At 44.0% G+C, this 16,192-nt stretch overlaps 1 protein-coding gene across 5 annotated transcripts in view; it reads left to right on the top strand.

Annotated features, from left to right (window-relative positions):
• The window catches only part of LOC121620150 (collagen alpha-1(XIV) chain), a 149,505-nt gene that overhangs the window by 14,581 nt on the left and 118,732 nt on the right, over positions 1 to 16,192 (top strand). For 4 of the 5 annotated variants that reach the window (XM_041956112.1, XM_041956111.1, XM_041956110.1 and 1 more), the window contains 2 exons: positions 3,310 to 3,453; positions 5,350 to 5,433. The exons of the other annotated variant lie outside the window; for it this stretch is intronic. In XM_041956112.1, coding sequence (XP_041812046.1) covers positions 3,310 to 3,453; positions 5,350 to 5,433 — 228 coding nt within the window. The remainder of the gene's footprint in view (positions 1 to 3,309; positions 3,454 to 5,349; positions 5,434 to 16,192) is intronic. 5 annotated transcript variants of the gene reach the window in all.

The following is a 16,192-nucleotide window of genomic DNA, read 5'->3' as shown; positions in this document are numbered from 1 at the left end:
TCAAAAACCGTGCGCCTTATAATCCGATGCGCCTTTTATATGGATCAATATTGGTTAATTATGGCTATGTAGTCAGGGGGCGTGGCCAAAGTAACAGCGGTATTCCACTCTCTGCGCGTCCTTTTACTGGCGCGTGCAGTCAGCTGTCAACCTGAATAATAAAATGACTGTTTCACTGAACAATGAAAAAATATGAATATGTGCGAAATAATAGGCAATTAAAATATGAATCAAACGTGGTTAATGTGATTTCTGCTCCTGAACCTCAGCGCTGTGTGCCGTCACCTGCATCTTTACGCAGGATAAGCTGTCATCTGTGAGCGCGAGCGATTTGTTTCAAAACGAACAAACTAAAATAAAATACATTTTAAATAAATGCTCATTAATTATTTTAAGGAGCCACATCAGAGGGATGAAAGAGCCGCGAGTTGCCGACCCCTGATCTAGTGGATGCATAACGGACACCACAGGACGGTAGTTTCTGTCTATGCGCCTTATAATGTGCCTATATATGAAAAAAGTTTTAAAATAGGCCTTTCATTGAAGGTGCGCCTTATAATCTGGTGCCTTTTATAGTACGGAAAATACGGTACTTAGATTAAAGCGACATGTAGATGCAGTCTGCTCAATCCCATTGTGCTGCTCACTGATAGAAACCAGTTCACAGGTTCACAGTCCTGGGCGGTAAAAAGCCTTTTAGTGGTTTGTTGCAGTCCATCAGGGTACAGCAGGCACTGGTTCACCTGCAGATGAGTGTCTGCCCTCAGACAAACTGTAGGTCCAACGTGGACGCTTCTCGACGTGCAGAGGAATGTGACTCGGCATGTTTTCGTCACTGCTGGGGTTCACTGAGCGCTGCGGAGTGTGGAAGAAACTAAACGAATGGATAACAAAGACGATTATTTCCAAATGAGTTCTGGGAGTTTTTGATTCGATCTAATCTGTCAGATTATTTAAACTCCAGCACTTCACATAAGACTGTGCTGATGTTGTTTGACAAATTACGCTCCTATCCCTACATTTTGTGCAGTATTACATATCATTTACTGTTTTGTATATTTTATTCTTCTGTGCAATAGTAGTAACACTATTTATTATTATTTTTAATCTGAAGGCATCTTACATTGTTCTTTTTCCACGGCTACTGGGGCAAAACATACTTTTTACATATTTTTTCTATATTTTTTTCTACATATTTTCTTTTCTTTTACATAGTCAAATTTCACTTTGCTTGTATAATATGTACATATATATATACAGTATAACCTTGTTTTTCGCGGGGGTTACGTTCCAAAAAGAACCCGTGATAGGCAAAATCCGTGAAGTAGAAACCTTTATTTATTTATTTATTTATTTTTACAATTATTATACAATTAAATACTCTATTATACATTGAAAAGAAAGAGCAAACCATTTTACAGGCTCAAGCATTTGCTTCACAAATAAAAGTACTTTAGAAACGTTTTTTTCAACAAATAACTTCTGTACTGTACTGTCAAATAATAATTTTAATCATCGATGTGAACAGAAGGCTTCAAGTTGCGGAGATTAGCACCGCCCACCGCGACCCGAGTAATTGGATTAAAGGGGAGAAAATTAAAAATGATTATGAAAAAAATACAAAGTACAGTCGGACAAATAGTGACTCAGGTGTATTTCACTGCTCTTCAGACTGAGCCGCTGCATCCTGACTCCGCTCTGCAGTGTTTTCTTCTTTTGAAGCCCGCGGTGCAGGTGTGTTTGTTCGGGAGAAGAACGCAGTGATAGGCAAAACTCCAAATTACAAGAGAATTTGCACGTACGTAATGTAAATTTGGCGTGTTTTTACGTACGTGGTCATATTAAACTGCAACGTTATTGACGCACAGGTAGAGAAGAAGCGGAGTGACTTTTTAGCCAATCAGAATGCAGAACACAATGCACTATGCAAATCCGTGAAGTAGCGAAACCGTGAAAAGTAAACCGCGTTATAGCGAGGGATGACTGTAGTCTACTTTTTATTTTGTATTTATTTTTTTTCGAATGTTCTCTATCTCTGCTGCTGTTTTCTGCTTTTATTTTTTATGTAATGCCCAAATTTCCCCGGCTGGAGATAAATAAAGTTTTATCTTATCTTATCTTTCTTATCTTAATCTGAAATGTATTATAATTTGACTTGTAGAATCGTGTTGTGATGACGTGTTATACTGATCCTAAGCAGCATCTGATTGAAAACTAAAGTGACTTCTCTGTCACTGAAAGTTTTTTCCTGCCTTCCTTCACTTCTTTCCTTCTTTCTTGTCCCTTGTCCTAACAGTTGTCCATCAGCTCACAGCCTGTCTGCTTTTGTTTTTTCTTCCTATTGATCGCTGTGTTGTTACAGGCCGGCACAGTTTAAGTCCAGGTCAGATGCTAGAAAGACTTATTCCCAAAAGTCCGCGATTCGCAGCGTGGATGTCTTTCAGATTGATTTTTCTGTAGCGTCTGATATGCAGCAGGGGAAGGCCTGCGTCTGCTGAAGAAAGAAGAAAAGACTCCAGTCTGCTGGTTTAATTGCTCCTTCGGGAATGAAAAGTTGTGTTGCTTGAATTCGGAGCGCTTTGCTTCTGTAGATCTTTATGCCGGTGCCTGCATTGAATGACTTGAACTTAATTACACGAGCACACAGAGAGGTGAGGCCCCTGCAAAGTGATTTCCGGACAATGTGAATCGTCCAGAAGACGCTATTTTAATTTCAAGGTCAAAAGGTCGAATGGGAGTGGAATGAAAGTAAAGTTTTGTGTGTCTGTTTTTCTGAAGATCTCTAAAGCAGAAGGTTCCTGTTCATGCTAGAGCTCCACTGTTGTTCCAAAACCATACAAAACAGCGCATGGCGGGGGCGACACCTTCCCTCACTGCAGTCAGTCAGCAGGATGAGGTCACCGTCGGTTGGGGTCGTTGCCGGTTGGGGTCTCTTCGGGGGGTTTTGTTCATACTGAAAAGAAGCAAACGCCGGCTTTGTTGTTTCAACAGTAACTCGACACCAGAGCGAAAAGCCGCGTCTTCCTGCTCTGTCTGGGTGGGGTCTGAGGCGTGCTCCGGTGCACCTGGGACCACACCCAGCGGTGATGTCACAGAGTCCTGGACATTACTGCAGCAAGGTGGGAAGTGAAACCACCGGAGATCAGAAAAAGCAGGGGGTGTTAAGTTACTGTTAAAAAGTGTGGTGCCCCGCTACCTTTGAAAGGTGATTCATTGACTGAGTGTGTGTTATCCTTCCCTTTCACTCTACATGCTCAAACATGGCGTTACAGAGAAGACCCAGCTGACTGTTCGTTCTCCTCTGAACAGGTGGAGAGCAGACGGAGGTTCAGGTATCGAAGCAGGAAGCAAAGCTGCTCATCCAGGACTTTGACCCCTCCAAAGAATACAACTTTAAGATAATTGCAGTCCGTGGGAGACAGCAGAGCAAACCGCTTCAGGCCAAACACGAAGGTAAGGGCCCCCCCGCCCCCGGTGAAGTCCAGAAATGCTCGGGCTGTCTTTATATGGGGGGTGTACAGAAGTGGCAGCATGTAATTAAAAGCTGTTGGAACGAGCTTAACGACCTGAAGACGATCTGGTGTGGAAGGTGGCAGCCACATCGAATCACACACGACTGCTGGACTGATCCCTTCTGGCTCCAATCAGTGATGTCACAGCGGGTTTTTTCATCAGCTGCGATTGGCAGAACACCTGCTGTGACATCACTGATTGGGGCGTGGCGCTCAGCTCCGCGACCCCGGGTGTCTGTGCTCTCTGTGTGAACGCTCGCCTCCATCGTTCAGCTCTTTGTGTGTCTGATGTTCTTTAAGCTGTGTGGTCGGTGGAGGACGGAGTGCGAACGACAGGAGCGGCGCTCGGGTCGGCGCTGTGGCTGTCGATTAGAAAATATGCCGAGGCAGTTGTTTACTGCGTTTCAGTCAGTGGCCTTCAGCGACCTGCTGATATTTACTTCTCATGTCGTGCTTCAGGAGGAAAGACATCCTGCACATAGACCTTTTAAACAGGTTGGGGTGCATTAATTCACATTTATTCACGTCAGGGTGGGAAAGCCCTTTGACTCACCGCTAAGAATATCAATGAAAAATAAAGAAACGTATTACAGTGACGATGTGGTTGCACCGTTAGCAGCACTGATGAAATCTAAATGTGGGTGATGTTTGGCCTTCAAACAACGACAGATGTTGCTGTTAAGTCAAGTTGGACCTGCTCTCATTGGAGTTTTAGGTGTCACATTGGTGTTAAATGAATGAAATTTTAAGCTACGCATCAGTTTTAGGGCGATGGCTCTTACAGCAAAGGTTCATCAAAGTCTGTGACTGATTATAACAAACATATAAATCAATGTGGATTCACTGAGACTGTCCGGCTCATCAGGCCCTAAACTCTAATCACTGTGTCTAACTGAACAAAGGAGGTTTTGATGTTGTTTTTCAGTTGCTGCCACTTAAATATGCTCATATTTAGGGGCACGAGGCAACGCACGAGCCACTCGGCTCTATAGCTCAAAGAGAGAAACCCTCGCAAACTATATATCAAAACGTGCGGCTCGATCGGGAATGGTGTGCTCTGTACTTATGACAGGATTCGTTAATAATTCGCAAAGTTATTCGCAAAAAACTGTGAAAAATTTCCCATAAGAAATGAATGGGAAATTCCCTCAAATTTCAGCCTTTTTCAAGTTTCTGCTGCCTCGCCATACTTTCTCCTAGAGACTTCACTAAAACTTTAAAACGTAGATAATTTTGTCGGCTCAAAATGAGCCTTGGCTCACTATTTGATATCTCTTACGGTTATCGATCTAAAACTTCTTTTTTAAAATTGCCATAAACTCTAAATGGTGAATAGGAGACACATAATTTTTGGATCTTTTTGCAGACAAACCTTTCTTCTCTCGTCAAAGTTCAATTTTAAAGGGTTAGCCCCCACCAAATTTAAATAAAGAGGGATCTTGCACCAGCTGCTCTGCCCTGCTGCTCGTTACTGGGCTCTGCTGAGGATAACGAGCCATTCATTTGAATCAGGTGTGCTGGAGCAGGGATACATCTAAAACATGCAGGGCAGTGGTACTCCAGGACCAGGCTTGAGAAACAGTGGTATAGATAGCATCAGCAGCCCCCTCGTGCCACTGTCAAAATTTCGGCGGCGCTGGATTTGTCTAGTTTCTAACGTTGTTATAGTTTAATGTACCCATGTATCGATTCTGGTAATTTCTGTGTTATATTAGCGAGATTCTGTCTGTTCTCTAGATGTGTTTTCTATTTTCTTCGTTGACTCATTGATTTAAATTGATCGATAGATTTACTCTGTTTCTCATCATGAATGTAACTTATGTGTTGTTTCTTCCAGCTCAGCGATCAGGGGTCGAGGTAGTTCAGTCCCAGAGGACACAAGACAGCCGCGTCACCGAGGAGAACAACGAGATCTCAGAAGGTAAGACCCGCGGCGGGGAAACAGGAGGCGAAGCCGGCGAACAGAAATACTGAAACGGAAAAGATTGACCGTCACCGTTCGTCTGGACTCGAGACGCCGTCACGAGAGCGGAGGGAGAAAAGTGGCCTGAAACCAGGAACAAGCTTTTTAGGAAAAGACGGCGCTGATGTCGGCTTGTCTGTCCTCAGCATGAACCACGTCCTCTTTTTGTGAAGAAAAAGTTTGACGGGGACACAAGAAGCTGCCATTTTTAATAACCTGACCTCTTTCAAAAACACAGTAATGGCCCAATAAAAGCAGGTAAGTGGAAGCTGAAGAGGCTTTGTCACAAATGGCTGCGTTCACTGCTGGGGGGGTGAATCAAAGACGGTTCCTCCTGCTCCGTCTGTCCCTTTTTGGAAACACGACCCTGTCACGATCGCCTGTTCTCGCACATTTGAAGAAGGAAGAAGTTCCTGTGAATGTAATCTTTCCGCCCTCACGCGGCGATTATCGTCGAGCCCCAGAAAATGGAGGGACAGGAAATGAAATGGTGCGAGGAGGGGGCTGAAGCGAGCGCCTGCGACAATCAGGAAACGAGTGGAGAGACGAGTGCGGTAAACAAGCCTATTATGATTTGGAGAGTGATTGTAAGCACCCATGCTGAGGTGCACAATCAGATACCGAAAGGAGAACCACCAGGAAGCAGCCAGGTGAGTCTGAATCAGCAGCACCGCGGCCCCCCAGCTCGCTGAGGTGTGCAATTACACCTCAATGAAATGTGTCAGCTTTACTAAATGGTTTGGTTTAATACCATAAAGTCGTTTGGTTTGTATTGTTTGTATGTATGTATTGTATATAGCAGTGGACAAAATATTGGAAACGCCTTTGAACTGCATTCATGTCTCGATCAAAAGTCCAAACAATTCAATAAACATGGTGTTGAAAGAATGAAGAACGCAGGAAGTCTGCCTCGTTGTGACGTCGCGCCGTTGTTCCTTTGCAGCGTTTGAAAGCGTGACGTGTCCCTCGGTGTGAGTGCTGTTGTGTTTTGAGGCCTTGAAGCGGAGGAATGGTGTTAATGATGGTGCAGATGGGACTTTCTGGCAGACGCTAAGCCGCCGAGTCAAACCCAAATTACAGCCTCTGCTCTGAAAATCGTCACAATGGGATAAAAACTCGCCAGTTCAAATCTTTTTTTATGGTATCTAAGTCTACTTATTAGTGCATCTCAATCAGCCTCGGCCCATTTATTAAGCCTTTTTAACTGTGTGGTCACGTTTTAGTTGAAATTGATGAAGTTGTGCACAAGAAAGAAAAACTGCTCAACGTTTGCAACAGAGCTCGAGCTTTCTCCTCTCTGCAAACCTCATTTCACTTCATCACCTCGGCACTTCCCGTGTAATTACGGCCTGAATCCTCTAAATGGGGATTTTATTCTTCTCTCAGCAGCACCGGGCCCTGCCAGGAGAGGTTCGGTGATTGGAGATTTTTTTATTTCCTCCAGATGGCAGAAGCCTCGCTGCTTTTACCTGAAATTACTTAGCCTGCAGTACACTAAGTCAACTCCGACATCCTGGGGTCATTTTAATCCTGTCTGAGGTTTCATGCAATTATCAGTGTTCTCATGTGGTACCTTGGAGTGTGGCAGCATCAGACTTGAGATCAGATGAAACTTTATTGCTCTTGCGGGGGAGTTAAGGTGTGGCAGCGGCAAACGTAAGACCGTTAGATGCGTTTTAGTTGTCACAAAGTGCAAGAATGACCCACAGGTTGATGCACCTACATTAGTCAACTTTTATTATTAGTTTTTTTTCTGGAATTTCAGAATCAGAATAATATTGTTTGGGATGTTTCATGGAGATTAAAAGTTAAAGGATAACTTTGGTTTTTTACAATCTGGACCTTATTTGTAGCATTAAATACGACCATTTACTCACCCAGACAACTTTGGTGGCATTTGGAGTCGTTTTGAAGAAATTAGCCCCAGAGGAGCGGCGCGTATATCCGTATAATGCGAGTACTCGGGGCATCCATGCGCAGCCTCTATATAACGCATAATCTGCAGAAACTCGTTCATATTCCAATATTTTGTTATGATATGCTGGTGCTATTCCCCTCTGAGCCCGTGGTGGCATGTTATCAACATCCGGCGTCTCTAGGCAACTACCTCTGACGTGGATGATGTCATTAACAAACGCCGGGCGCTGCGAGCAGCCAGCCACAACACGGCTGACTCTGCGGCGGTCGGCTACGAATACGCAATAACGAACCATAGCTGTGCCAAACTACAGCTAAACTAGCCGACCGCCGGCTCAGAGGGGAATAGCACCAGCATATCAGAACTAAATATCGGAATATGAACGAGTTTCGCCGCAGATTATGCGTTATATAGAGGCTGCGCATGGATGCCCCGAGTACTCGCATTATACGGATATACGCGCCGCTCCTCTGGGGCTAATTTCTTCAAAACGACTCCAAATGCCACCAAAGTTGTCTGGGTGAGTAAATGGTCGTATTTAATGCTACAAATAAGGTCCAGGTTGTAAAAAACGAAAGTTATCCTTTAACACACAGAACGGAGACAGCTTCTGCCGTACATCAACTCCTCAAGATGCTCAAGTGTCGCCTCTGCAAATGTGGCAGATCTGATGTCAGCCATTCCTCTGTGCTCATGACTCAACAGATGTTTTAGAACGGGTGCTAGACTCCGCCGGCTGTCTCTCCACTTGCAGCACGAGATGAGTCGAAGCAGAGAGAGCGATGGCAGACTGTAGGGAGGGAGGGAGGGAGGGAGGAGGCGAGCAGCGAGTCCAGGAGGATCTGATCCAAAATATTGAGATAATTACAGCTACGACTTCCATAAAAGTCCTTTTTTTGACTCACTGCTGCTGCTACTGGGCATCAGCTTCCTCCTGTTTCTTCTCTCTGCTCGTCAGTCTCAACAGTCTAACAGCTGCATTTTTACAAATGTTTGTCGCGACAAACGTGCACATTACGTACATTTTTGTTTCATTCATGCAGGAAACGGAAGAGTTTGAAAAATCTGATGTTAGCAGACAATAATGTCAGCACAGAAAATCAGAAAATGCCAAAACATTTGATTTAGATGTTTATTGTTAGTCAGTCTGAAGAGAGAGAGCGAGGTCCGACTGGGACCAGCAGGGTAACAGTTGGTGATGTTTGTCAAAGATCCCCTGGTGTGTCGCGTAGCGTGGCCTCTGCTTTGGCCGAGTGAGAAGTGGCATTTGGCCGAAGTGTCAGAAAATGCTCAAACTGGGAGGGGAAAAGAGCAAATAGGGAGAACTTCCAGTTGAAATTAAGTTTGCTTTGTGTGTTTAAGGATGCACGATGGATGCAGACATTTTTTTTTAGACTAACAATCAGGTGGGTCCAATTTAAACACATATGAAACACGCAAAAAACAAAACCTTTCAGTTTCAAAAAGCTGAAAGCAGCAGATGTTTGGATTGTTTGAATGATCTAAGCTGCATCAGTTAATATTTCGTCAGTATATGAACACGAGCATTAATGAGAAGTGCTGTGCATTTATCTGCCGTCATGTCTCTTAGTTAATTGGATGCACGGGCTAAAGCTAATGTCGACGCTCTGTGGCTTCCCTTTGATGGAGATGAACCACCACATGATTCAGGGTTTCATCCAGACAGCTGATGAGCGCGCATTATGTTCCACCTCCATGTTTGTTGATTTCTTTAATTGTCTGTTTTTGTGCGTTATGTCCGTAAGCGGGAAAACCAACACAATGAGCAGCTTGTGCATTATTTCATTTAAAAGATCTACATACAAATAAACTAATAGAATAATGTTCTCTTCCGTGTCGCTGAACTACGTGGTCGTTTCGGTTGGTTCAGGTCCACGTGTCCTGGAAGACGTCGATGTCCCGGACAAACAGGAGGAATTCCAGTCACATGCTATCTCATTGTTCAAGACCACAACTTTAACATTTCTTTCAGTACTGAACGAGAGCGAGAATGATGCCATTTAACCCCACCAGGTGTTTGTGCACCATCAGTCTACGTCCACTGAGACTCAGATTGTTATAATAACGTGATAACCTGGTGGAAAGGATCCGTACAGAGATACCTTCTTGTTAAAGTCTACGATCCGTTTTGTTTAAGCAGAAACAGCTGTTCTATCGTTCCTGCCAAAGCCACCAGACTCCATTCACAGAAACACTGATTTTATCATCGTAAAACACGATTCATTCAAACGGGACTGAAACAAAATAAAACTCTGCAAAACCTTCTTGGTTCATCTTTTACTGTTCCAGCAATCATCACCAACTGTGGTTTGGTTGAAATAAACTCTGAATTCACTGAATCAGGAGAGGAGGAGGGAGAGAGGAGGACAGCGGGGGAAACAGTGTGTAGAGCAGGAATATTTAATATTTTCACATCTAACTCAGGAATTATTATCACAGGACATTATGACAGGAGAGACTTAAATATGTCGGACTTCAACTGATCTCCCATTAAAAAGATTGCAGGTTTAAATTATGCTTAAAAATCTTGGACATGGGCAAATGTCAAAATAATGCTGTGTGCTGTGAGGGCGCCAAATTCATCAGGTTTTAGTGTGGAGCTACTGAGTGAACGGTCCTTGTCGCCGTCGTCTTTCCAGCCGCGATCTCGCTTCAGTCTTTGTTCTTTCTGGACAAACTACCGCATGGATTAGCAAAGCAAACTGACTCTGCAAACCATTTCTCATTAGCGGCTGAGTCCTCTTGTGCTGTTAACGGCTGTTCAGTGACGTGACCGTTTAAACCCCGAGCCGTCCTCTCCTTCGTCAGTCTTCTGTATGTCGCTCCGTGTTGGTGGAAATAGTCGTTGTGTGTGGCGTGTCAGATCTTTGTACATTTCAATTTGACGATTGTTGTTTTAAGTTGCTTGTGGTTGCTGTGAAATAAGGAACCTGCTGATGAGGCTTTTTTTTCTAGCTGATAAATGCTGCCAAGTGTCATTCAACCCGACATGACTGACTGTTGTTTGCCAATGTGGTGAAGTTACCTCGAGTTCATGGCAGGTTTGTGTTGATATATATATATATATATATATATATATAGTGTGTGTGTGTGTGTGTGTGTGTGCTCTTACTGGCTGTAGGCTAAAGGGGACAGATGGGAGAGAGAGCAGCCAACCAGCTTTTTGTATGACTCCACCCCACCACCACCTTCTTTGCCTGCCTTATTGAACCCGCCCGCCCCCGCCCCCACCCTCCGTCTCACACACACACACACTCTTCCCAGCCCCACGTCATCCCCTCTAGCTCTCTTTTCTCATCAGCTCTCTGCTGTTCTCTCTTGACTGCTTTTTTTTTTCTGTCCATCACTTTTCTCATTACTCTCTTCGATCTCTGGTCTTTCGACACTATTTGTCTTTGTCATTCCAGAGTTTTCCCTTTCTTTTCCTCTTTATTAAAACATTATGTCACACTGTTTGTACAGTGTGAGAACATAACGTACAGTCATCGTACACATCAAGAAGAAATATGCGAGACGTGTTGAATGATTTTAGTTCAGCATTTCCATCTTTATCCTCCCTGTTGTTGTTTTTTCTTCTGTTGCCATGATACCTGAACTCTGGATTCAGCATCAGTTAAGCCTGATATTGTAAAAAATCTCCCCCGCCGGGATGTGAGAACAAACATTGATATTTAAAGGCGTATTTATCGGTTTGTCTAAGCTCTAGAAGAAGAGTAAATCATTTATCTGTCTTCTTCTTCTACCTGCTGTAATCGATGCTGCAGATGCACGTTCTCTCTCTGCACGTGATGAGAATATAAATTGTAGATCACATTTGCTGAAGGTATAGAACGCTTCAGATATCAAGTGTTAATTTCAAGTGAACACAGTCGGATCAAAGGTGCGTTAAAAAGCTGGTCATCATCTCAGCCTGTGCATCATCTTCTTTTCCTGTAACTCCTCTCGCTTTTCACTTTCAGCCCTGTCTCAGTACCATTCCTGCGCCTTCCCTCCACCTCTCTCTGCTCTCTTACACCTTCACCTCTCTCCATCTGCTTTCCTGTGCTCATAGTTGACAGTCTACTCCTTGCCCACACTTGCTGAATACCTCAGCTGCAGCCTCACAGGCCCGTTCTTGGGCTGCTGCCTTGCTGCTGATCAGGCCTTTAACAGCTGCCTGCCTGCCTGCCTGCCTGCCTGCCTGCCTGCATGGCTGTCAGTCTGAACGTTTGGCTGCTTATTTGTCTGCTGGTGTTGTTTTGCATGTCTGCTTTTCTGCACGCTTGTCTCTGCAGGTCACCTGGATACTTACAGGGAAGTTGCTCGGAAGGCTGCCAGGCTCTGCAGTTTATGTCTTAAAGCGATGTTCGTACTCGAGTATAAAGATACTGGTCCCCCGTAGGCTTGAAGGGTAGCTCTGAAAAGTTTGAAGCTTATCCTTCCCCATTGTCCAGCCATATAATCCTAATGCTTATGTTTTTGTCAGAGCTGAATGCAGCTTCAGTTAGTTGTATGTGACAGAACATCCATTAAAAAACACTAATAATGCATTATATCAGCTGCTTCATTTTCTTTATTCAGCCTTTAATGTAAATAAACATTTTTGATTTGGATTAATTTGTCATTTTTATAGTGATTCTTTAGTTTTCTCTGCATACATTTAAAGAAGTTTCAAAATCTGTCTGTAAATTTCCTCAAACTTTGTCAAACAATCTGTAGTTCCAACGCTCCATTTAATCATCAGCCATGAATGCATCGCACACAGATTGGAGGTGTGGCAGATGGTGCTAAACCCTGAGATTTGACAGGTACATTGTTGAATATTGCTCCTGTTAATGTCAACCTAAGAGAAACCAAACAATGAAACAGAGCGAACAGCACCTCACCTGAACATCTGAAAAATCCACACATGTCATCGCAGATAATGACTTTACCTGACTCTCCCTCATCCACACACACACACACACACTCACATAGACTCACACTAGTTGCCATGGCAGCATTTAGTGTGTAAAGGCGGATGGGTTTGTCGAGTTTCGACTGAAACGACGTTATTCTGCGATGGAAAAGCTTTGTTTCTTAAAGAAGATGGATTTTTGTTGTTTAGGACACTTAAATAAACCGATTGGTCGGCAGGTGTGTTGTAAATTATGTATGTGGACGCTTTAAACGTAGCTCCTCTGAACAGTTAAATCATCGTTCTGACAGCAGGATCAATTCGAGTGAAGAATCGTGTGTTGTTGTTCGGTGTGTCATCTTTGCTTTGCTCAAACAAGAAACCGATTTGAAAAGTTGCGCTCTGCGTTGACCTTTTTGAGGTTTTTACGATCTCGCAGTTAAACTCTGGGTTGCGTCTCCGGGCAGGCGGGCGGGCAGGCGTGGGCTTGCTGGTGCAACATTACAGTTATATCCTGATTCACTATCTTATCCGACTGGAATCCGAGTAATTCAGGGTCATGTTTCTGTGATCCCTCTCAATTAGCGCACGCTGTTTGTGTTCGTCGGTGCTGTCGCTCTGAGTTACTTCACTGTCTTGTCTTCTCACCGGTGAACACTGTGGAAAGTATGTGTGTGTTCTGACATTCCTGAACCTTCTGCATGTGGAGCAAATATCTTCACAAGGATATAAACTTGAGGTTAGCTGGAGGTAAAAGTGCCATACACCTTTTTTTAAATTTTACTATAAATCCTTTACATGCCACAATCCTGCTTACCTTTTTAAAAATCTCACAGTTTGTATTATATTAGCTTTTCTGCCGTGCAGGCAGCCATTAGTTCTGTTCACCTCACTGCACTTTGAAGATCGACTTGCATGGACTTGAAGCGCTGTGCGAGTCCATCCATCACAATGAACTTTTTGTCACCTTCTCTTTTGTTTAAGCTTCGTACTGTAATTGTTGTGTCATAACGTTGTTATGAGATCGATGAGTGCTTGTGAGAAACTGAAATTGCAGATGAAGAGTTGTCACTGGACAGCAACTTTAGCAAATTATTTTTATTTATGACATCAGTGTTGAATTATTGCCTTCTCAGTTCCCTGTGTGTGTTTCCAACATTGAACCCTTTGATTTCTGCACACACCAGCAAAAAAGACCTTTAAAAGCAGTCTCTGCTGAGTGCTGGTCAGGGTGGTGTCAATGCACCTGTGTAGCCATTCAGCTGTCTTAATGAGTAACAAATCCAGGTGTGATTTTCATACGTTTTGGACTTAGCAGTCCTGTTGATCAGACATAGAGGTGCGAGATGTGAGAGTGAAAATGAAAGTTTGCACAAAAGCTTGTGTCTTAAAATTACAACTAGAGCATGCCTTGCTGGTAAAAGGCAGACCTGGGGGGGCTGTGGGATGGACTCTGAGCAGAACGTTCTGGTTCTAGAGGTAGAGCAGGTCTTCCATTAAATACAGGGTTGTTAGTTCCATCCCCAGCTTCTGTGGTCCATATGTCAAAGTGTCCTCGAGCGAGACACTGAACCCCCGCTGCTTCTGACGGTGTCTCTGTAGCTTCCCCATCATTGGTGTGTCAGTGTTCACCAATTCAGCCCATTTACAAGTTCGCCATGTTCGCATCCATCCATCTTTTTACCTCCACATGCAGCCTGCAGATGTAAATCTCCTCAGAGCTCAGAGGAATGACACAAAGGAGTTTTCCTCTCAGCTCGACAGTCATGCCACGGTCAAAGACGTGGTCTTAAAGAGGTTTCAGAGCCTGGACTTTGGACTCCACCTTTCAACTGCAGACACACTCACACTGAGCACAAGGCAAATCAAATCTGTGTGTGTGTGTGTGTGTGTGTTTCAGTGTGGCACTGACACGACCCATTTATTGAGGTCTAATTCCTGGTCCATTTGTTCGTGGCCAGGATAATTAGAGCGTGTCAGCGGAGGACGAGCAGGAATAATGAAATCACAGCGTGGACCTCGTGTTCCACTCGTCAGGACGATGTGTGCTGGAGAGAAAAGGACAAAACGCAACACGTGTGACATAAGATTGAGTCACTCAGACACACGGTTAATTTCGGTTTTCCCCACAACGATCTGGAGAATGAAATATGTACTTTTCTAACCTGTGTTTATCCTGAGGTGGTTTTCTGCTCGTTGTTTGCTCGGGATGACTCCACTTTACATTCCTGTGCTTATAATCGAGGCACTTTCACAGTGGTTGTGTGGTCTGAGTTTGCCTAAAAATGTAGAGATATGAAAGCTTTCTCCAAACCTGGGCGTGGGTTTGGAGAAAACATAAAGTCTGAGAGGCTCTAAGCCTAAATGAGGTGGATTGGGACTGGTTCCAGACGGACTGCGGTCGTTAAAATGATGCTCATCACTCGTGTGCTACGAGAATGAAGGAAGTTGTGACATGTTTTCACACGATTCACCTGCTCTTCTTTCCTTTTTGCTCGTGCACTGCGTTTCTCTGTACTGAGCATGTGCGTGCACTGTGACAGTGGCGTGGAAGGAAAGTCAAGCTTGGGTAAACTTGTCAGCAAACCAACGTGCAGCTGCACCAGGACAGTCAGGACGGGGGTGTGCACTGCTGCGTGTGTCGATACTTGGACATGTTGATGCGAATTTGTTCATATTTTTTTTCTTGTGTGCATAATGTGCCGCTGGTTGTTTCTTCAGCCAGATGTTGATGTTGGACAGGGAGCAGCATTTGTTGATGGCTAAGCCGTGTGATTGAATGCATGTGCAGGTTTTAATGCTTTAATAAATTGTGTTCTTTCTCATAAACATGCAGGATGTGAAGGGATGCTCTGCAAAACCTTTTTCATTTCACAGCTGAATTTTATGTCTCAACACAGTTATGATCAGGAGAAGCTTTTTCATCCATCGTCAGGGAGCATGCAGAGCACAAAGGGTCAGAAACGAATTGGAAAGAGTAAATATTCCAAGTGTTGGCGTGCAGACTGTTTCACTGCTTGTATCTAATGTTACTGGACAGAGTTCATTTTTAATGTGTTGTATCTGTCTAGAGCAGGGGTCGGGAACCAATGGCTCGCGAGCCAGATGTGGCTCTTTTGACGGCCGCATCTGGCTCACAGACAAATCCTTTGCGCACGCGCGAGCCAGCGACTAGAAAGCCGGTTCGCAGTCATTTCAGTGGGAAAGTGGCAAACATACATGTCGTTGTGTCTATCTATTTATCTATCTTTCCATCAATCACAAAGCAACGCAGATCGGGTAGTGACAGGCACTGTTTAAGTGAGGCTGCCGTATTTTGCTGTCAAAAATAGCGGTCGATGTGCGCATGCGCAAAGGGGCGCACTACGGCTTGTTGTTAATCCCGCTGTCAGATAACTCATCATTAATTAGCAACAGCATAACAATGTTATTAAAAGAATTCAGAGACTTATTGTACTTTAAAAGTGTTGAAATTACATAAAATGCACAGATTTACTTGTATTTTTAGTTTTAAACATATTGTATGGCTCTCCTGGAATTTCATTCAAAAATATGTGGTGTTCATGGCTCTCTCAGCCAAAAAGGTTCCCGACCCCTGGTCTAGAGGGACTTTTTATCGCCTCCCTGATGTTAGGGGTTGGAAAGAGGGTGTAGCGTCCTGTGTGATGAGGGTGGGTTTCCCTCTAACTAGATGCTGAGATCAGATGGCTGGGACTGGATGGTGCCTCTTATTTTACTTGCACGGTAGATTTACTTACAATAAAGTCTCAAATTTGACTTTTCCTGATGAGATATGAGAAGACCAAAAACTTCCCTGACTTCACATTTGATGTCAGCTTTCCATGTGTGCCTACACAACCTAAATGTGTCTGGATGCGTTTGTGAAAGAGAGTTTCCGTGTC

The sequence above is a fragment of the Chelmon rostratus genome, chromosome 16 (assembly GCF_017976325.1).
Source record: "Chelmon rostratus isolate fCheRos1 chromosome 16, fCheRos1.pri, whole genome shotgun sequence".
Taxonomy (NCBI): Eukaryota; Metazoa; Chordata; class Actinopteri; order Chaetodontiformes; family Chaetodontidae; genus Chelmon; species Chelmon rostratus.
This window is presented reverse-complemented; position numbering and strand designations above follow the sequence as displayed.